Here is a 14,343-nt window from a genome sequence, read left to right as displayed (position 1 = left end):
AGACACTCCTTCCTCTTTGTAGCTTTGAAGAAGATGGGATTTGATGACCACTTTCTCAACCTCATTCGAGCCTGCATTTCGGGGCCACGGATCTCCTCTCTTGTAAATGGCAGACCTGGAGAAGTTTTCCAATCCTCCAGAGGCCTCCGACAAGGTTGCCCCCTCTCACCTTATCTCTTCATTCTAATGGCTGAATCCTTTAGCAGAGCGTTGGACTTCAGCCAGAGGGTTGGCTTAATCACAGGAATAAAATTTGGGGATGAGGTGAAGAACATAAATCATTCACAATTTGTCGATGACACCTTGTTGATTGGAGGGGCCTCCACCACAATAGCCAAGCGCTTCAAATCTCTCCTTGACAAATACATGAGCTACTCTGGCGGAATGGTAAATAATTTGAAAAGCTGCATATATGGCTGGAACACAATAGTACAGGTGCTTCACAATATCGCCATCATCTTTGGAGTCACATGCAAGTATGATTGGACTCACTTCTCTTACTTGGGCATGCCTGTAAGTGCTAGACCTTTGAGAGCAGAAGTCTGGGACACAGTAGTCGACAAAATGAAAAGAAAAGTGCAGCAGTGGGGATCTATTTGGCTCAACCCAGCTGGTCGCCTCACTCTTCTTAAGTCAGGTATATCTTCTCTCCCCCTATATCATTTTTCTCTTCTTCAAGCTCCGGCCTCCTTCCACAACAAAATGGAAATCATCCTTCGCCAATTCCTATGGTAGGGGGGGGAATGATAAAAAGAAATTCAACTTCATTAATTGGAAGCAGGTGATCCAGCCCCAAGACCGAGGAGGTATTGGAATTAGATCTCCTAAATTTCTCAATTTAGCCTTTGGAGGCAAAATTGTGTAGAGACTCATTACTGGACTCCCAACATGGTGGAAAAAAGTTCTAGAAATTAAATACCTCAATTTTCCTAGATAGCATCTTCTTGATCGAGATATTCCCAATAGACAATCCTCCAAAATTTGGCGATTATGCAAGAGAGAACTTGCATTAATTGCTCAAAATACTTCAAAAATCCCCAAGGGAGGTGCAAGCATCAATATTGGAGCAGACAAAATCATGGGTCAACAGCCAATAAACAGACATGGGGGAGTCCACCCTATCCTTTCCTTTTTTGAAAGAACAGGCATTCATTACCTAGACCAGATCTCCCAATGGGATCCTCACACCCTTCTTTGGTCAGGTTGGGCCTTCCCAGCCATACCCAATAGTCTTAATGCAAGTCTTTCTGTCCTTCAATCCCTTTTGCACAGTATAGCCCCTGTCAAAAAGAACGATCTTGATGTGTTTCGTTGGGACCCATCCAGATCCTCTTACACCATCCAAGCTGCTCACCATTATATTTGCAACATCAGCTACCCCATGCCAAGTTGGCACCACTAGAAGGTGGTTTGGAAATCCGAGGCAATTCCAAAAATCAAGTTTTTTCTCTAGACCCTCCTCAAAGGGAAAACCCTCACGACCAAAAATTTGCAAAAGAGGGGAATTAATGGCCCCTCTCATTGTCCTAACTGCTTAGCTGCTGAAGAATCAATGCATCATCTCTTTATTGAATTCCCTTTTGCCATCAACTGTTGGAGGAACTTGTCTCATAACAATCAAATCCCATGGAACACCCAAAACACCATAGGAGAAATTCTTTACAAATGGAAAAAAAACTACCCCTGGCAGCACAGGAAAAATAACACAGTGAAGAGAGTCTGGGACATTCTTCCCCACAATATGCTATGGAATATTTGGCTGGCACGAAATCGGAAGGTTTTTAAGGATAAGGACTCGACTGTTAGAAGCCTTTGCACCAAGGCAAGGAGTCTTGCCCTTGAGATCATCTCAGTTAAGAATCTGAGAAGTATAAATGTTAGTGAACTCAGCATAGAAGAATGCATTTTCATTGGACACCTGTTAGACAAAAACACCAGCAATCAGAAGGGCAACGCTGCTAGCAACAGAAACAACAATGTTTCCCCTAACTAGAAGATCAGCCTAAAAGAGGAAGAATTTGCAGGTTGGCTTAAAAATAGCAAGGGCGGGAGGAGTTATTTTTAATGCTAATGGGGATAACATACTCTCATACGAGTGGGGTCTTGGCCACACTTCCGATAACAGAGCAGAAGCCCTGGCCCTTTACCAAGGTCTTATCCAACTTGGGAAGCTTGGTATAGACACAATCACAATATTGGGAGACTCGGTGATAGTCGTCAGTGCAATGGTTCAGAACAGGGATCTGCCCAATGCTCTCCTTCAGCATATTATCAAATGGTGTCAAATTTTAGTACACACCATGAAAGATGTGCGCTACTATCATGTTTTGCGATCGCGCAATAAAATTGCGGATAGTCAAGCCAACAAAGCTTGTGCCAGATCACTGAACTGCCTTATTTGCAATGGCATGGAATCATTTTAGCATATACCATAATGAAGAGACCTCGTGGATCTGAACAACATCTCAGCTCATCTGATATACCTTTGGTTTCTGTTGTTTCGTTGTCCCAAAGGAACAGCAGAAAAAAAGGAACAGCAGAAAAAATGGAACAGCAGAAAAAACGGAACAACAGAAAAAATGGAACAGCAGAAAAAACGGAACAACAGAAAATATAGCAGAAAAGGAACAACAGAAAAAATGAAATAGCAGAAAGACGGAACAACAGAAAAGAAAAATGCAGCTCCAACAAGTTCGTCAAGCTTGAAGCAAGTCGGCACTGACGACAAACCTGAAGAGTCCACTGCTCGACACATCAGCCACAGTAATATAGATTGATATGCTTTGTAAATGTTGTTATTTACTACTACAGTTTGTTAGGATTTACCTTTGGTCTTTGGTTTTTAGAAGCCCAAAAGGCAGGATTAAGGAGGAATTTTGTTTAAGCTGTAACTCCTTCTTCCCTAGCTCTTCTTGGCACCTCAACATGTATTTCAGGAGCTCAGTCTCCCTCCTTTTTTCAGATTTATAATAGCAACCGAATTTGTCAAAAAAAAAATGTACAAGCTCCAACAAAAGCTAAAACATATCAAGAAAAAATAAAATAGTGGAATCTCTTTACCTTCGGCAATATCTTTCAAGCACAAAACACTCTTGAACAAGAAATGCAAAAATTACAGCAGAGAATCATAGCTGAAGGTAGATCCGAAACCATAGCAGAACAGGAACGTCAACTACAAATGCAGATCTCAGAAAGAGCAAGACAGGCAGAGATTCTTTGGAGACAAAAATCGAGGATCCGATGGCTTAAAGAGGGCGAACGCAATACAAAGTTCTTCCACCATACCACTATCCAATGAAGAATGCACAACAACATTAATCTCCTCCAAAATCGACAAGGGGAACATCTAGAGAAGCATGAAGATATAGAACAGGAACTCCTCACCCACTTTCGGAGGGCGCATCAGGAAACGGAAACTGATCGACTGCCAGCTATAGAGAAGATCATCAAGATTATTCCTAATATCGTAACTGAGGAACACAATCAAATACTCCTCAGGCCTATTTCTTTACAGGAAGTGGAGACAGCGCTGCGATAACTCAAAGTTCGGAAAGCACCCGGACCAGACGACTTCACTTCGGACTTCTTTCACAACTTCTGGGATCTAATCAAGGAGGAAGTCTGGCAAGTAGTCGAGGAGTCTAGAGTTAACAGATGGATGCTTCCATCCTTGAATGCCACCTTCATTGCCCTCATCCCTAAGGAGGAGAACAGCCAGACTCCGGACAAATTCCGACCTATTGCACTATGCAATGTATTGTATAAAATTGTCTCCAAAGTGATCGCCACACGCCTCAAGCCCCTGCTTCCTCTTCTTATATCACAGGAGCCATCAGGTTACGTGGAAGGAAGGCAGATCACCCATGGCATAATTCTCACTCATGAAATCATTCACTCCCTAAAGCAAACCAAAAAGGCAGGTATGCTCCTGAAAATCGACCTTTCAAAAGCTTTCGATACTTTAAGCTTGAAATATATTCAAAAAATACTGCTAGCCTTTGGATTTACCCCCCCTTGGGTAAGATGGATTATGAGTCTCATCACTTCTACCTTTTTCTCAATTCTTGTCAACGAGACCCCCTCCATCCCCTTCCACCCATCCAGAGGTATCCGACAAGGGGACCCTATCTCACCCTTTCTATTTGTTATTATCGCAGAAGGTCTTAGACGTTACGTCAAAGATGCCCTTCAAAACCAGTAATTATGAGGCGATAGTAAAAAAAGGTAAAGGTAAAGGATTAGGGGTTTGTCTACTGGCATTCACTAAGTGGTTTGTTTACCATGGTTGTGAAGTGATATTCAACAAAGGAAAATCATTCCTGAGACACATAGCCATGGGCTAGGTGAAGTAGATTGAGGTTCGTGTGAAGAACCTGTATAAGCTAGATGTGGAAGAATGTGCTACATTAAGCACTAAGGTAGAGAAAGTGAAGGTCGCGATGTCGATGAACTTTGACACAAAATACTTGGTCATTTGTATCATGGTACCTCGAATATTATAGAACAAATAACCACTCGCCTCTCTAAAGGAGCACTTAAGCAATAGTATATATGCAAAGGATGTACATTACAAAAGTACATAAAATGCACATTCCATGATCAGGACAACAAAGCACATGCAGTCCTAGAAAGGATCCACTATGATGTTTATGGACTTTTCTCAACAACCTACACTGTCAGACACAAATATTTTGTCACTTTTATTGATGACTTCTCACGGAAGTGTTGGATCTTCTTCACGTGGAACAAAGATGAGACATTCTCTGAGTTCGTAGAATTCAAGACACTAGTTGAAAACGAAGCTAGCAAGAAGGTGAAGGCTCTGTTGTAGAGGCTGCAACACCCTCCAAAATTTTGGCCTGCACTTAAATTTCAGAGCCTACTATGGATATTGTGATCAATCATTCCTTAGTCACTTATTGGTAAGTTGATGATCTCAAGCTCCCCTTTTCGATCTTAAGAATCGTTTATGCTTTTATCTTTACATAGAATGTGTAATCTTTGGGCATGGGGGTAATCGCTTGTCATGCAAAGGGAGGTTTGTTTTGCTTCAAGGGGAAATATTTATGAGAATGAGACATGTTTAACACTCATTTCACACACTCTTACACAAGTGTCACCTTTATCCTCCCAAAGTCTATAATCGAAGCCGCACTTGCCGTAAGCTGCCACAAAGGTTGTTGCATTAAGTGAAGTATGTGTTATATATTCTGGATGGTCTATGTTGTATCGATAAGTTTTCAAGTGTGTGATCGTAGTGAAGTTTTATCACTATTCACATAAGTTCCACTGATCCCACACTTAGCTAAATTTCGAAGTTTCCTTAGCAACCTAGCCTCATCCAACTTTACTGAAATACACACTTCACATATGTAACCCTCAAGCTTTTCCATTGCTTGTTCGAACCGTGCAATGCGCAGAAATCCCAACCTCCCTTACCATTCAAAAATGCGTAGTGGTTTCCTCCAGTGTCATTCCCTCAACCGAAACCCACTGTCTCCAAAAACTGTGCAGTTTTGTTCCTTGACTACCCAGTCTGCCTTGCAGCCTAAAATTGCATAGATGTGTCCTCCCAGGGCCTTGTCCCAAGTAGGGACACAAAGAAAGATGACATGATAGATGACTCTCAAGGAGCTGAGGAGAAAAATAAGCAAACTAAGAAACCCAAGGTATGATAGAATATTAGGACTACATGAAGACTCCATCTGATGCATAACCCTTTGGAGGCTAGGTATGGAAAACAAAGCACGTCTTTTGAAATACACCTCTTAATGTAGCTTAAAAGTTTGCTTATCATTGTCGTATCATTCCGTCTTCAATGACATTCATGGTTGCAAGAACTGAAAGTCATTCCATGTGTTTGATCTACGTGTCTTGCTCCCTTTCACTTGTTTATTACATAGCTTAGAAGATGAAGAGTATTACCACTTGTTTATTTAAGCTACTGAGGTTGTGACCAACATGATCTTATGACTAACCAGGCACGATGCAAGGCATACTAAGTGGGATGAAAGATGTTTGATGATATGTATGTAGTCAGTACACTCCTCTGCATTACTCCTTTGCATTAATCCTTGCTTTGTATCTTGCATGTACCCTCACCGCTTGTCAGATTTGGCTACCTGCTACCAGTAGTCTCTTAGCTCTTTCCTGACAAAGCAGGTGAAGGAATTTCCTTCAACCTGATTTCTTCAAGGCTCTTCATAGAAAGTATAGAGCTAAGAGAAGGAGATGTGGAATCTCACTATCAAACTCTTGAAAATACTTTGCATGTTCGAATATATCCAAACAATTAAGCTACCACTCAACAACATTGTCAATCTTGGAAGACTCAAGAAAGATCACATCTCTAGATATTATAAACTTCTTATTCACTTCATCATAGAGATGGTATGCTTTGGAGGTATGAGTACCCAAAGAAGATACATTTGTGACTCCTTGCACTGAGTTTTTTTATTTGTTCCTTAGGTATGAAGGCATAATATGAGGAACCAAAAACCCTGGGATGCCTCACCGAAGGAATGTGGCCATACCACATTTCATAGGGAGTCTTGTTTCTAATAGCAAGAGTTGGACACCTATTATTTATATACACAACACATAGAACCACATCAGCCCAAAAACTTATGAACTTAACATGTGAACTATGCCAAGTTCATAGTGAAAGTAATACATTCCAATGAACTATGTGTTGAAAAATGCAGCAAGAAATTCTCAATTTGATTTTTCCTTGATTAAATTGAAAAAATTCAAATTTCCACATCAACAGACAACTTGGATGATGTTAACTAGTTTACTCAATAAATTCGAGTTGGAGGAGTTAGAGTTCAGTTCTGCATATGCGATTGCTAACTTGTGGCAATAAAGGTCAATTATCTCAGGTTGTTGTCAGTTAAACTAGTTCTAACTTTTGGAGGAACTAGTGGAAGGTCATTTAAGTAGTGGGACTTCAGTCAAACTCAGTGATCATCTAGTTAACTGATCAATCAACCCAAAATAGTTGGGGCATGAAGAGAAGTCAAGTCCCCTAAAATTGGTGGAGATTCGAAGGTAGTTTTAATTTCTTGTAGCTCACACAGTTGCAAGAACTTGCTATAACCATAGTGGAGGAGGTAGCTTGATTAGGAGCTTCTTGTGAAATTAGAGAGCGAATGATTGTTGGTAGCATTAATAGCCTACCAGCAATTTGTTTTGCACCACACTTCAATGTTTTGGGCATGGTTTTTGAGGGTGGATATTTTTTTTATGCTTTTGGTCATGCACGTCCTCACTAAGTATCTTGGGAGGTCTGTAATAGTTCCTTGCATGCACATCCTCACTAAATATCTTTTGGGATGTCTGTACTAGGTCCTTGTAAATTTCTGTTTGCCAAGGCTTAACTACTTATGATCTTAGGTGCTCACAACAATTCAACAGTTTATGGCACTTTCCAAATCACCATTCCTGAAAGGATCCAACAAAACGACTTCAGAGGAAGATGAGAAGGGAAAACTCTTATTGGAACTAGCCTAGAACTATTGGAATTGGTTGGTCCCAATGGTTTTAGAGTTGTACTATCTAGTTTAGTGGTTCAGATTAGCTAAGGTCGGTCTTGTATTGAACTAACCTTAAAACACCAATTTCACTAGTTCTCTAATAAACTGACCAATTTTGAAGAATGTAGTGCAACATAGCTAATGACCACCAAATAATAATTTTTTAATAAAAAAATATTGAAAAGGAAAAAAAAATTATTAACTCGAGGGCCCTACAAAACCTAACCCTAGTAATTAATGGTAATATTTAATTTTTAAAGTTAAAGTAAAAGTTGACATTCTCCTTATCTTTCCTTTTTGAAAAGGAAAGATAAGGATAATGTCAGCTTTTACTTAAATTTTTAATATTAACATTAATTGTTTCGAGTTGTTTCAGAGTGGTTCCAACTTCATTCAATTTTGAGAAAGTCAAATTTTAGATCCCATTCAAAACTTAGTGGTTATTGTTTGAACCGCTTCTTTATAATGAGTCCTAGACTTTGACTTCCAATTCTTCAGGTGCAGTTATTGCATAATCATATTCCTCGTGAGACTTTGCAGCAGAAGTTGATCTTTAATCCATTGCAAGCACTTGACCTAGCATAGGGAACCATCAGCTACCCCTCTCAAGATGGTCCCATAGCCCCTCAAGAGCTATCCATCAAGAGCTATACAATACAAAAGAACCACTAGCATATGTAGTGTTGATTTCGGTTGTCCCCAGTTCATATGGTGTTACATATTCTCCCTCACAGGTATGGGTGCCCACGAGATCATCAAATAAATTGGCCCTCTCATCCCATTCATGGATTTCCTGTCAATCACCACATCTCAACATGCAATCAATGCATTAGTTATAATCATAGTATCAGAGAAATAGTCCAGATGCCAACACTTTCATTTCATCCTAATAACATAAAGTGATTGTTATCACAACATTTTGAATAGTAAAGATCTACATACTCTTGAATGTCATAAAATTTGCATGCAATTACCCCATGTTTCACATCATAAAATACTCTCATAAGTTATAACATCAACATATCAGCATCAAGGATATATCATGACATCTCATAATAAATGAACCACATGTCAATTTACATCATGATCCCTATGCATATCATATCCATCATGAGAATTCAACATCATTATCATAACAAATAAATAAATAAGCACCACATATACATCGTTAACCTCTCAATAGAACTATATACATTTACCACATACCATCATATCACGAAACATCGTTAATATGAGAATCATCTCAATACTTATCAAATATAGAACAACAATACACTATAAGCATTCTTATCATGAATTAATTTCATTTACTTGTATAAACAGTTCAACATCCCTCTAGGATCTATGTGAGGATGTGGTCCAACCCTGAACAGGATTATGTTATCCCATGAGTACTATTAGTGTCATGTTTTCATCAAGGTACCAATTACTTTTTCAATATACATTTCTTGTTCTTTCTATTAGGAAGTTAACCATTACATCATAGGTATACTCATCTAAGTACATCATTAAATTTCAAATGAGTCTTATCATCTTGAGCCTTGACCTCTTGTCGAATATTCTTCCTTCCCCAAGGACATTTGAGTCAAATTCAATGTTAAGATATTATCATTTGTACAATCATTTAAATCATCAATATCACGTTAAAATTCCATGATCACTATACATATTGTGCTTATCCAAATGGAACACATACATGAGGTCATCCTTATTTAAGTCTTAGGTTATGCTTAATCCACCTGCATGAAGGCTTAATCCATTGTTATGCTTCCATTGTAGCCCAGTAGGTCAAGACACTTGGCTCTTACTAGAGCAGCTTGGGTTCAAGTCCCCACAATTGAAATGATGTGCTTTTTGTCCCCTAGTGATTTATCCATCACTTGCATGATTTTCATTGTGAATCTTGGCTTATCTCATCAAATTCCCACTTGATATCTTTTATCAAAGATTCATCCATCTTCAAGTTAGACTAGGGATTCTTCCACCTTAATTTTCACTCATTAAATCTTCAGTTTATAGTTTGAAATTCTTGGAACCACTACCACCATTACCATCCATGAATGATTTGGTATGCCTAATATGTTTGACAATAAATTCTTTATCGATAATCAATTTACACTTAAATTTCTTATTAACTCAAAATACCACACACACAATATATTAAAAATAATAATAATATAAATATTCACACTTCCAATAAACAATAAAGTAAAATAACAACTTATCAATTTCAACATAATATTTTAATATTAAATAAAAAAATTCAATTTTTATTACTCATTTCAACATAATACTTTAATAATAATTAAACAAATTTAAGCTCTATTATCTAATTTATTAAATGACTAAATCCACATTATATAAATTCCTTCTCATTCCTTAAAACTTGGTGAGTCATTTTTATACTATACTTAATACATGTTTTATATAATATAAAATAACACTCATATTATATATATATATATATATATATATATATATATATATATATATATATATATATATATATAAACCTTTACTTATAATTTTAAAATTTAATTTAAATATATTTTCATAATACCACATCGTATAAATCCTATTTTTTCTAATAAAAAATTATAGTCATCCATAAATATTAATTATAACTTCAACCCATTATATACTTTATATTAACGAGTTATATGAATTACATGGTGTCCATTATATTGTTTTAATATTGTTTTAATATTAATGTATATGTATATTATCACTTCTGTTAAATATAAGCACTAATTTTAATAACCTTAATGCATTAAGGTTAACACATGCAACCTATTAAGTTTTTTTCTTTAAAAACTCGTCTTGCCTTAAAGCAGCCTCTCCGTCTCTCATCTTTCACATTCTCCCGTGTGCCCGACACCTCTTTTCTCTCTGCCTTATTATCATATATCTCTTAATGACATCAGTGTTGTGACGTTTATTACTTGTATCGTTCTACGTGGAGAATTCACCAATATGGCAGATAAATAATTTGGCATTTAGCAAATTGGCAGGGTTTATAAAACAACATTTTTTTTTTTATCACTAGTTTTGTCTCTCTTATTTACTTTTTCTTAGCGAATTCCTATAAGTGGTTTTGTTGAGTCTATTTTTGATGCTCACGGTAGTTTTGATTCGGCTTTTGGAAGTACTTTGGAGTTTGACTAAATCGCATTTTGGGGCTCGTCTTAGCATAAACATCATGCATATGATGCTTGTGAGGTTTCGTCGATCTTGAGGATGTGACAATGTTCACCATTGATTGCTTTAAGCATATGGAGGAGGATTAACTAGATTTTCCTTCATAAGTGAATATTTGACACTAATGCAACCAATGTTTTCTCCAATGTAATAAACACAACACTCCAAGAGAGGGTATAAGGATTATTTCCATGTAGAAAATCTTAGTCAACACAATATGAATTATGTAATTCCCCAATGCCACAACCTGAACAACGAGTGACGATACATAGCAAAACATGTATTGCAATAAAATTTATTATGAAAGCGTAAGCTCCCCAAGAAAATATCATATAGAAGTAGGATAAAGCATTTAATGTTAACGTTTCCTTATCTACATTGGCTTTTGGAAAACCTACAGTCAAGGCATTTGGATTTCTTTTCTGGCCTCTAAAGCGGTTATGAGGCAAACGAGCCACTGGCCTCGCCAGACATCTGGTTAAGACCACAATCTCATGATGTACTATCATAACCCCATTTCTCAAGAATAAATTATATATATATATATATATAGTCATATAGTCATAAGGTTTTACATACCCGAGATTACCCTTTGGAATTATATATACAATTTCCTATGATTCATTTACCTTATGTCACTTTATGCACGTCAATTGTCATACGGGTATGGTTTAAGGGATTGGTGTACTACTTTTTAACTTTAATAAAAATATCTATATGGTTTGGACGCATGTTAACCACACGGCAATGGTTCCGGGGGTAACTTTACGTTTTCCCTTTAGCCATCATGTGGCACCCCTTATCCATTACTGTGAGAATTATCTCCTACTCTGCTTCGTACTGTACGAGGCCAGCAGGCTGTCCAGTCTTTTCGCCTTGCATCAACGGTGGAGGGCACACTTCGTAATCCAATGGTGGCAGATCGTCTCCGTGGGCTGCCGCCTAAACTAATGCTTGCCTTGGGTGATGGGATCATTTTTTTGGGAACTTTCTTTGCGGCTTTGCTCTGGTTCAGTCCATGCGTTCTGTCTCGGAGAGCCTAGCTCGCAGACCCTATTCAAATGCCGGAGGATTCGTTTCCAAACCCTTCAGGTAGATAACCGCACAATGTCTTGTTCCTTCTGTAACCTTTTGGCTATGCGTTCTTTTCGATTTACTGATAAACTTCTCGATTATGCTCATGCATCATGCGTTTGCAGGGTTATTCAGCAATGGGGTCCTCCTACAACACTGGAACGAGTGTTGTTCATTCGTTGGCCAGAGTTTTCTTTAGTGGTAAGTGTCTTGGCAAGCACGAGGATAAATTCCTTGAGTTTTTGTTTTACTGTGGTTTGCATTACTTCTATTGTTGTCTAACATGTGCTATTCGGGTTGCTCCTTGTACAGATTAGGCACCCGTTCCTCACACGACCTAAAGACTAAGGAAAACCCCACCCCTGTTCTGTTCCGAGTTCCAGGTATGGGGAATCCTACCGGCCGCGGCTATGTCTGTTTTGCTTCAGAGTTTTTCTTGTGTTTAGAGGAGGGTAACCCTCTAGGTCACCTTTATTTTTGATTGAACCAGGGTGGGGAGGGTTATTCGTTCCCTCCAGGCTCCAGTTACCATGGACATGACAAATGTAATTTTAGACTCTTGAATTTGGATGTCCGACTGTAATTCCTCTGCTCGGACAATTGTAATTGTATATATATTTTAACGCACACCTGTGCTTATTTTGCTCATGGCATATTAGGCTCCTTGTTTACTAGACTATAATTTATTGTGAGGGTATACTGCTTTTAATGACAGAATATTTTTTCCTTGTTTGTGCTTGTTTAAAGGTTACCGCACCGCGGCCTTTCTGTACAGGAATTTGTACTCATTTTTGTTTTATGAGTTCATAGTATTGCACAACTTTTATCTATGTCACATTTTTTGTTTGGTTTAGCTGCACATTCCTATACAGTTTATATGATGTTTTATGTAATTGATTGAAGAGGGTCTTATACCCTAAGCTTACAACCTCCCTTGTTGAGAGGGTCCAAACCCTACCCCTCAATTACATTGTTCTTTTGAATTAATTCCTGATTGCTTCTAGGTTATTAGTACTTGTATGCTGGAAAGAGTTAAAACGAGGACAAGATAATAACCCTACCAATCTGCTGTTCCATTCTATTCCAAACCCAGTTTTCCTTTTTGAGTGTTCCATTTGGCTTAGATAATGTCCATAGAGCGGGTCTCTAGCTGCGCCACTCCGCTTTTTGGCCTTCCTTATTACAGAGGAAATGCTCTACCGCATCGTAACACAACCTATAATAATCTATGCCTTAGATTAGGGTCGATACAGTTTGCGGCAAGCAGATGTTGTTTTTTTCTTTTTTTCTAATTATATACACCTATGTCTCTTAAAGAAAGGGGCTCGGCCCAAAGGCTGCAAGCCATTACTGAGTAATGTTGGTCTTGAGTTGATTCCATTCACTCGTCTAATTTCGGGTCTTCCTAATCATTTATTTGTTTCCTTCTTATTTACTGATTGGGATTTTGTTTGTTGCAGTATTCATGGGCAATGTGAAGTTATCATGTTTGATGTTACTGCACGATTGACTTACAAGAATGTCCCAACGTGGCATAGAGATCTTTGCAGGTATCTCTTTTACAGAGGGGTTGGATCTCTAAGTAGAAATGAAGGTTCCTTAATTGTGTGGTGGCACAACTGCCTGAACCGATTAGCTAAATATCTTTGTGAATTTCAGGGTGTGTGAGAACATTCCTATTGTTCTTTGTGGAAACAAGGTTGATGTGAAGAATAGGAAAGTGAAAGCTAAGCAAGTTACTTTTCATAGAAAGAAGAATCTTCAGTACTATGAGATATCTGAAAAAAGTAACTACAACTTTGAGAAGCCATTCCTGTACTTGGCACGAAAGCTCTCAGGGTGAGCCTTTAATCTAGTTTCTGATGCTCCCTAATATGAATGTTATACTGAAAAACTTGCATTGATTCTATAATGGGTTATTTTTATAGGGATCCAAACCTTCATTTTGTGGAGTCACTTGCTCTTGCTCCTCCTAAGGTTCAAATAGACCTTGAAACCCAGCAGCAGTAAGTAGAATGCTATTTTCTTATTATTTTTTGTTAACTTTTATTGAAATAATTTGTTCCATTTCTAAAAGATTGAAACTTTGGCTTACAATCTTTTATGTTGTCAGGTACGAGGCAGAACTTGTAGCAGCTGTGGCCCAACCCCTTCCAGATGACGATGATGATGCTTTTGAATAGCTTTGTTAAGATGCTTTTGCATATTTAGGGATTGGCGGATTCAATTAGTTTTGTATCATTGGAGTTTTCTCTTGAGTTCCGACATTTAATTCTAATTTGTATTTGGGGCTTAGAATAGCATTATCGCATCTCTCTATATGTGATTTGGGTACTGTGCAGATGTTTTCATCAGTGGAGTTGGCTAAGCTATCTTAGTTCAACTCCATTACAGAGCTATTTTTATATGCTAAGACAGTTTTTTCCATTATATACTCTTGCACATTTTGCACAAGAACTTTTTGTACTCTTCAAATATTTCAAGAATGCTCAAGTGCCTTTCGTTGTGTACTGTTGTGGGAAATGCTAGTTGCGAT

General features: G+C 38.0%; 1 protein-coding gene across 1 annotated transcript; it reads left to right on the top strand.

Annotated features, from left to right (window-relative positions):
• Positions 1 to 11,480: 11,480 nt before the first annotated feature.
• Positions 11,481 to 14,312, top strand: LOC149255034 (GTP-binding nuclear protein Ran1B-like). Its single transcript, XM_089454928.1, has 8 exons — positions 11,481 to 11,636; positions 11,749 to 11,825; positions 11,933 to 12,008; positions 12,298 to 12,386; positions 13,268 to 13,357; positions 13,467 to 13,646; positions 13,736 to 13,813; positions 13,921 to 14,312. Exons 1-8 carry the CDS (start codon positions 11,481 to 11,483, stop codon positions 13,988 to 13,990), a joined length of 816 nt encoding a protein of 271 aa, XP_089311054.1. The 3' UTR covers positions 13,991 to 14,312.
• Positions 14,313 to 14,343: the final 31 nt, after the last annotated feature.

The sequence above is a fragment of the Pinus tabuliformis genome, chromosome 7, assembly GCF_031772625.1.
Source record: "Pinus tabuliformis cultivar Carrire ecotype Pingquan chromosome 7, CPIR1, whole genome shotgun sequence".
NCBI classification, from domain to species: domain Eukaryota; kingdom Viridiplantae; phylum Streptophyta; class Pinopsida; order Pinales; family Pinaceae; genus Pinus; species Pinus tabuliformis.
The sequence above is the reverse complement of the archived record's forward strand: the minus strand, read 5'-3'. Positions and strand labels throughout refer to the sequence as shown.